The sequence below is a fragment of the Bidens hawaiensis genome, unplaced genomic scaffold (assembly GCF_021521415.1).
Source record: "Bidens hawaiensis isolate Kalapana, Puna unplaced genomic scaffold, B.hawaiensis_p1.1 tig00041223_1, whole genome shotgun sequence".
In the NCBI taxonomy this organism is placed as follows: domain Eukaryota; kingdom Viridiplantae; phylum Streptophyta; class Magnoliopsida; order Asterales; family Asteraceae; genus Bidens; species Bidens hawaiensis.
The window spans coordinates 45,059-54,151 of NW_027497302.1; the positions used below are offsets into that span (position 1 = coordinate 45,059).

At 33.6% G+C, this 9,093-nt stretch overlaps 1 protein-coding gene across 1 annotated transcript; it reads right to left on the reverse strand.

The window, feature by feature from the left end:
- Positions 1-312: 312 nt before the first annotated feature.
- On the reverse strand, positions 313-8,755 carry LOC143592784 (protein PAF1 homolog). The gene is made up of 12 exons (XM_077072614.1): positions 7,291-8,755; positions 7,094-7,162; positions 6,637-6,744; positions 6,330-6,513; positions 5,652-5,725; positions 5,437-5,556; positions 4,689-4,794; positions 4,388-4,474; positions 1,877-1,945; positions 1,717-1,788; positions 1,490-1,630; positions 313-785 (listed from the first exon to the last, which is right to left on the reverse strand). The coding sequence occupies exons 1-12, from the start codon at positions 8,136-8,138 to the stop codon at positions 600-602; spliced, it is 2,064 nt and encodes a 687-aa protein (XP_076928729.1). The 5' UTR covers positions 8,139-8,755; the 3' UTR covers positions 313-599.
- Between the last annotated feature and the right edge of the window lie 338 nt (positions 8,756-9,093).

Below are 9,093 nucleotides of genomic sequence, written 5' to 3' on the forward strand. Positions count from 1 at the left end.
TTCACTCACGATTTTAAATGACTATAACTGAGATCGTAAAAACATCATTATTACAATTAACAATTGATAATATTAAAAAGCAGTTCACATTCCATCACTTCCTAAATAGCAACCGTCAACAATACATAAATGATGTGGTGAACTTTAGAGTGGAGTTCGATAAGTAACTAATTATAATAATTACTTGCTACTTCGAAAATAACAGGTGACAAATGTGTTAAAAAGAAATACTAACCCCAGCCAGCTCGATCCGTACATAAAATTACTAGTTTTTTTGACCCAAACATCATGAACCGTTACTACGCAACCTATCTCCAAATTCCACCATTTTTCAAGTACAACGATGGATTTCAACAAACAGAACACTCTAGAACACGAAATCAACAAAACCAAGATTTTCGATTCTTTTAACAATAAAATAAACACTTGTGTACAGAAATATATTAAAACATAAACTACACGGTTTCAACATAACCGCTTGTCATAATAAAATACTGAGAAATATGACTAACCACACACTGCTGATATTGTATCTTCTGTTTACTCATTCCACTGCTGAACATTTTTTTTCTTAATTTCCATAACTACTCTTGAAGATGCTAATCAGATAGATACTCGGCTCCACTTGATTGGTCCATATCACCGTCATCCATGTCATTATGATGACGGCTATGATGCTGATGTCGATTCACATCATCATCTTCATCATCATCATCACCATCATCCATGTCCATCCTGCCATGATGCCTAGGGTTTGAATTTCTCCCCTTAAAACCACCAAAACTCTGCAGCAATTTACATTGCAATAAGTTGATAAAGAAGAAAAAATAATATTGTGCATCCACAAGTCCACAACTACACATCACATGTCAATTTAAGTGTATTCGGTTTTTGGAGTTTTGACAACCATTCGATTTTGGTTTTTTCGGCTTTTACAAGGGGCTTGATTTTGAATCTTTCGGTTTTTACCATTTGGGCTTGAAAGCCAAAAATGGCCCAAAATAATGAACCTGGGCCTGAAACTTTGGTCCTACACTTGACTGTTAAATGTTAATTAATAATAATTAATTGACTCACCCACATTTAGACCTTATACTTTTGAGCTACACCGTTTGTTGATTTACACAGGTTGAATAAATGAAAAAATCAAATCAAACCAAACCAAAATCATTTTTTTTTAAATCGAAAAACCAAATTGTCTGTTTTTATTGGGTTCTGTTATTCCGGTTTTGTTGGTTATTCGGTTTACAGTTTGGTTATTTTGGTTTCGTGCACACCCTAATCAAAGCCAAGTTCGAGACTTGGAGCTCAAATTTCAACTAATTTTCAAGCCAAGTCGAGCTTGCGTGTTTAACTTTGAGCCCAAACTCTAGCTGAAGGTGGTTAAATAACCCTAATCAGTAACCACCATGAAGCTTGAAGAACAAACTATATCTTGAAGAATATCATTCAATAATAGTTAAAAGAAACTATAAAAAAAAGTAAGTACCTCTGTCTCCTTCGTATCAATTGACACACGTGGTCTTTGTCTCACTGTGATACTTGCAGGAACCGGAAAATGTTCAACCTCATCGGTTGTTTTTCCTTCCCGGGCTCGTTTTTTCCTAAGCATGAGCTTTGTTGGCAGCGGCTGATTAAATAACCAAATTAGCAACGACGTTTCTATACACTTTTAAAGTAGTGAATCAACTCATATCTTATTTTTTTTAATATTACCATGTAACGAGCCTCTGATTCACCAAATAGCACAAGAAAATTTGTGGGATCATCTGCATCCTCTCCCCGTACCTATTTTAAAACAAGAAATATTCATAAACACATCATTATGTGCACACATATAACCCTGAAATTCAAAAATTGAAAGTCGAGAACATACATCCCAGTGATATTCACGAACCCACGTGTAGGAAATATCTTCATGTTCATCATAAATATCCTTTGATAGCTGAAAAAACATTAGTAAACCCATGCAGGCATTAGAGAGACCAAATAACAAATATATACTATATTATTACTATATAATAAATAAAGCTTTATAATGCCACATGTCATCACCAAAATGTTCCTTACAAAAATTTTCCCTCCTCTCTCTCATATTAAATACATTTCCCTTATTAATGGTTTTATATTTCATTTTTTTCTTTTTAATCTTTCATTTTCTCTTTTTAATATTTTTTTCTTAATTTAAAAAATTAAATACCAACATAAATATGTTATTGTTTTATATAAATATATTGTATTGGTTATTAATATTAGGTATTTATAAGTAATCAATTTTCACCCTGATTTTGAATAATGATTACAAAAATTAAGGTTTTAAATCTATTATATACTAGTTAGTTAATATTAAGGTTTTATAACAAATGATATTATTGGATGAAAAGACAAGATTAATTTAAATTTAAAATTTCAATAAACTTTAACTTATTAAATATATATGATTGGTTACTTAATTAATTACAAGTTTTTTTTCTTTCAAACCCTTAAAAGAAAATTTACTATTGATGTATTCTAAGTGTTTATGTTAATATAAACGAGCTGGTTTCTTTATCTGGTTAAAGTATCAAACATGGTTCAAGTAAAGACAATTTATGATTAGAATGAGTTTCGGTCACGGGTTGGTTTAAAAATAACCATTTACAATTTCTTTTTTAATTGATTATTCAATCAACTCATCATTTATGTTAAGTTCATCATCTTAAAAATTCACAAAAATATAAACACCAGAATACATGTTTTGGTTTTCAGGTGGATAAGAAAACTTCTTATATTTGGAATAAAATGTTAGTTATTAGCACATTGTTAATCAGTTGACAAATTGTCTTTGTATATCTTTCCACTATTGAATATTTCAAAATATATATATTTCTTTAGTGAACGAATTGCACCAAAAAATGAGGTCGTTCAAGAAATTAGCAAACATTGTTATCCATGTTTCGGGAGATGAAAATATTACCATTTTTCAAATGGTATCTATCAGACATAAAATGATATCTTACAAGAAAGTATTAGTTTCATGATGTTTTAAATAACCTCAATATATTAGGTTGTCAAGTCATAGGTTAACCCTAACAGCCGATGTTGTGTTGCTTAAAATATTAACTAGAAAATTGGTCTATGCAATGAAACTAAACTACATATGAACATACAATATGATAATCGTGCTACAGAAGCTGAAATCATATTCAGAAACAATCATCATCATCATCATCATCGTACTCAGTATATCCCACCAATAGCAAAGCTATAGTAGGGTCTGAGGAGGGTAAGATGTAGACAGCCTTACCTCTACCCCATAAGGATAGAGAGGCTGCTTCCAGTGAGACCCCCGGCTCGATAGTAGTTTTGCATCAAGCCTTGGACATAAGGCACATAGCACTCAATCATCGGGACACCGGCTGATCGGTGCATGTACCCTTGTCTTTCGGCTATCAACGCCACTACATGATGCCTGATTAACCGTCCGTCACTTTTAACGTTATTTTCACGAGATTAGTAAAATAACGTCAAAATTAGTGCAATTTCACTTTTGCCCACCCGAGGGTTCACACATATATACATCATATGTGCGCACCGCAAGCAGGGCTAATACTTTTGCCCACCCGAGGGTTCACACATATTCAGAAACAATATTGGAACTAATACTTTTGTTCTTAAAAAAATCCTACACCTTTAAATAAAATAATTAATTTCAAAGAATGAAATTTTCACTTTATTTTTGTTTGCAATGAAGATTAATAAAAGCTAAAGTCAATCATTGTAGATGGTTTGTTTTTTAGACAATTTATTTTAGCTTATGATCAGTTATGTGTTGCATTATCTAGAATTAAAAGCAGAAACAATGTGAAACTACTAAGTTTCGATATAGAAAGTAAAGTTATAAATAAAACTACAAATATTGTGTACAAAGAAATATTTTGAAATTTATGAATTTTGTAACAACTTTTTATTTCAAAATTGTGTAATTTATTCTACCATATAATATATCTTTATATTTTTTGAAGATATTTTTTGTATTTTACATTATGTTATTATTTGAATAAAATTATTTATTTAACCCGTGTGCTACACGGGTAGCTAACCTAGTAACCAATAAATAAGAGTTATGAAAAAAAAAATATTAATACAATTACAATAATCCATATGGATTACTTTTTTCTTTTAACAGGTCAGATGGGTAAGTAAATTAAATAAATAAGTTAAAATGCAAGCCAAAATTTGTGAGTATTCAATTTGCAAAAGCCTCTGCTATTGTAATAGTATAGTATATGATAATCATATTTAACAAAATATTTAAACAATTAAAAAAAACCTTGTTGGTTGGCCTGACCCTGTGCCACACCTACTCTCACGCCCCGTTATAATAATAAATATAAAGGAATGTTACCTCGCCAACAGAAGGAACCATGTAAGCCAAAAACTTGTCAGGTTTAGCTGGGTCGGAGCTGTTTGCCACAAAGCTTTTCATAACAGCCTGTAATGAAGAATAAAGTTAAAAAGTGAAGACAACACTTGAACTGTTCAACTGTATCGAATTGAAGAGCTTTCAGAATACTTGTAATGTCCAAACTACATATAATGTAGAGCAAATGTTTTGCTGAACATGGACATAGGTCGCTGGAGTTTTTTTAATTTGTATGCCTAATAAACACGAGTAGTATTTCACAAAATATGCACAACGATTATACCTGAGATTCATGGGCGTCTCTAACAGATTTATCCATTTTATTGTAGCTTTCTGAATCAACAGTAGGAGGGCCATCAAAGGTTGCAACAACAAACTGATCATCCCACCTGCAAATTTCATATACAAAATTTTGTTGATTATAATTTAGCAAAATAGTGGATTAGGGTCAGTAACAAGATCAAACAAATAATTTCTTGATAAGGGTACTAGGGCAGCAAGTAGGTTGACCCGCACACAGCTTATGTCCATACTCCATACACACACACACACACACACCACATATAAATATATAATGTTTTAAATATGATTTAACAACATATATTATTACTAGAAACCATCTATACTTTAATTAAAGTGATTTATGAAATCTGTGTATGATTTTCAACATGCTTGCCTTATGGCTAAACTTTTTAAATACCTGCCCTTTTGAGAAGAGTGATAAAGACGCTGAATTAATGTTATTATTATTAATTATGGATACGTATCAGCAGTAATTTAATATTAGATATGTCTTATTCAATGGTTTTAATATTCAGATAGGTTTTACTTTAGATAAGATTCGTATTTAGAGTTCTATAAAATTAAGTATGCAGAGCTATAATTTCAATGATGCCGATTTGGTATCTAGCAGGCCTTATTAAAAAAAGGTCAGGTTGCAGTTTTTTGTTTAAAACTTTTATCACAATATAAAAAGTCAGGCCTTATTAAAAAATTGAAGAGTAAACAAATAAGAGAAGTTTAATAAATACCGTTCAAAATCTGGGAATAATGGCAAAACCTCAACAGGTTGCAGTTTTTTGTTGGTTGCATGAACAGGACGCGATTTGCAAGCCTCAAATGACGCCTTGATGTCCTTGATTTTCTTTTCCCTGATTAAAGTAAAAGCATTAGAAGTAGAATATAATGAAAAAAGGGCCTGCAATTTTTGTATAGAGAAGGGAAAGTAGATTATGTTATTATATACCTACTATTGAGGTTGTCCAATAAGGAGTTCCCACGTTTTTCGCGTAGATCTTTTGCTTGTTTTTCAGTCAATGACTGCAAATTGCATTGAAGAAGTATGAACAGATAAATAAACAAACTCATATTTGCAGTTTAAACAAGCTAGTGAACTACATTATTAACAATAATAATCCGTTAAGTTTTTTGTAACAAAGATTTGAAGATTTATGCATTTGAGTGCATTTTAGATGACTTCCAACCTTTTTGACCCACTCAACCCATTTCCTTTTTTGCTAAATCCTGTATCGTTTAACTCTTTTTACAATTTTGAGATTAGAGAAATTAAGAATAATATATACTTAAGACCACCCAAACACTCAACTTTCTCATTAAGGCCACTCATATATTGAAACAAGCCAAAATTACGTGATGTATGAAAGAAATGCCGTTACAGAATTGTAACAAATAAAAACTTTGATGAGGTGACCTATTCTAGGGAAAACCTGTTGTCTTTTCATTGTTCTGACCAAAATTGGTATACATAAATCAAATAGATAGGTAGTTACTTGGGTGGTCTGAATTAAAAAGAAAATGAATAAGTTGGCCTCATACATAATAACTGGATAAGTAAAAAATAACCCAAGCTAAGTCAGCTGACTCATTTGTAAACAAGACTTTCAAGACATAATCATTAGTTTACCTGTCTTGTAGCATCTGTGCTAAGAGGAGATATATATTGTGTTTTGACCAACCAAGACATCCCTTTATCTGTAGGGCGTTCCTTTCTTTTTAGCCCGTCTTTTTTAATTGGAGTCGAACAAACATCCTCTTGCAACAGTAACTGGTCTTCCAGATCAATATGGTGTATTTCATCATTGGGAGCACTAATTTAAGAAAGGTGAAAATATGAATATAAGATTTATTAGGAAAAAACAACAGACCATATAAAAACCCAATTATTTAATAAATAAAAAGGAACAACGGTCAATGGTGGAGTGAACTATTACTTGTATACACTAAGATCGAGTAGGTCAAGTGGTATCCCAAGGTCTGGCTCAACATGCAACTGAGGCTTATGAACCTTCTCCAGTGAAGTGATCGCGTATTTAGCAGCTCTGCAAAAAATCATTTGTAAAAAGTTTTACAAGTGGAACTAAGCATGGGTTTATCATTTACCCAAAAAGTCCACAAAAAGCAATGTAGTGAATTTCATATAAGATCTAATGAGTTTTCAATTTAGTTAGTAGTGATGCATTGCAACCAATAATAAGTTAAACAACCCCAATAATAATACATCACTTTCCAGTATTTATATAATGATGCAACCAGCACAAGCAGATGGTATAATTCAGTACAGATACATGGTTCAAGGTTTTATGGTTTTGGACACATATGTGAAGCATTACGTTAAAAGCTAAAACCCTTAACAATGACAAAAAAAATATCAAAGGTAAGAATGCATACCTATCCTTATCTCTCCTTATAGACAAAAGCTTTGGTTGAGCTGTTGTATCTGGTAACTCATCCCGAAATCTTCAAAGAGCACAAATGTGAGAAATACATTCAGAATCATATAAATCTAATATAGTTAAAATAATAAGAGATGATATAAAGCACACAATTAGGATAAAAATAATAACTTGGTAACATGACATACTCACTTCAGCTTGCAGAGAAAAGTAGTTGGCTTCTTCAACCGATTTTCTATCCTTTCACCACTCAGGAATGATGTAGCCCTCCTATCACCCATATGGGACCCAGTAACCGAACCATGTGGCTTGCTCCCTGAAGACATAATTTGAGTCTTTTGGAGAATTTTACTTTGAGATTCCTTCAACTGATGCCTATGTTTCTCTTCTTGCTTTTTCTTCTCCATCTCTTTCTTTTTTCGCAACCTCCTTTCTTCTTCAGTCTCAACTCTACCCGGAGGGCCATTAGACTTTCTTGCAGGCACAGGAGGTAAATTAGAAGGCTTGGAATGTTGTCTAGAAGGACCCGCATGATGCCATTTAGAACTTTCTACATCGGTAGAAGGCCTTTTATGCCCATCTTGTCTGCTTTCCTTGGTTTGATTACTTGCAGGGGCAGATGAAGGCGGTGGAGGAGGTGACGCCGGTGGCGGTGGTGGAGGCGGCGGGACCGAAGAACTTGGTGGCGATGAAGGCGGAGGTGGCGGGGGAGGCGGTTGTACAGGCTGGGTATGTAACTGGGAAAACTGAGAAGACGGGAAGTACATTTGTCCCGGTGGTGCAGGCTGGGAAGGCGGTGGTGGTGGCGGATACGCAGACTCGGGAGGTGGTGGCGGAGGCGGATACGATGTAAACTGCTGTTGTTGATTCGGTGGAATCGGGTAACCACCTTGCGGAAACCCCTGGTTCGGATATCCCCAATTCTGAGTATATTGGTTTCCTCTTGGCTGCGGCAGAGGAGCAAGCGGTGGAGGTGGAAGTGAATTATGATTCGGCATCGGAGGTTGCGGAGGTGGTGGGAATGGCCTGTACGACGCCATGTCCTACGGAATATTGACAGATATTACTACTGTTTAACTGAACCCTACAAAACCAGTTGTATTGTAATCACAACTGATTCAATTCAACTCACAGTTATAATTTTGAATCTCCTGGATGTATTATAGGCAAAAGCTATACAATTATTACTCGTAATTGGCACCAAACAAAAAACCCCCAAATTCAAAACCCTAGAACTCAAAATCACGTCAAACCGATCGTTTTTCTTCCAAATTCACCGGATCAAAACCCTAATAAGCATGAAACGATGCCGTAACAACAACGAATTGATGAAAGGAACTCATAATAATAATAATAACGGAGCTGATGGAATCAGCCTGTTGCGGTAATTACGTGTGTCGGACTCTAGGGAGGTGATTTGAGATGTGAATGATGGGATATGGATGTGTTGGATTGACGAATGTGTATAGATATATGTATATAAATAGAGTGTGTGCGTGTGTGTGTTTGTATTGAAAGTGGCCGGAATAGTGATCGGAGAGAATGACGGTGTTGGGGAGAATGAGAATGGAGGCGTTCAATTTATGAATCTAATCTTCAAGTATTTGATTATTATATAATAATCAGAAAACAAACATGATTAACATAAGTATTTGATTATTATATAAACCGAACTCATAAACTAGTAAGATAAGATTACGGGCTCGTGTCTTGCGTCGGGTAAAAAAAAGTTAAATAAAAGTGTATGTTTTTGGTGATTTGGTTTTAAATATAGCGAGTGAAAATTCGAGTAAAGCAAAATTTAGATAGAATATAATCAGATTCGTGTTTTTAACATTCGAAGTTGATCACTAGCTTAAACGAACAATCTGTTTTTTGAATTAATTGTCATCCTATGAATTTTGCTATGAACTTTGAACCGAACATCGTATTTGGAATTTTGTGAACTATTATATTAAAAAGTTGAGAAAACGGGATTGAATATATTTTGTCAGT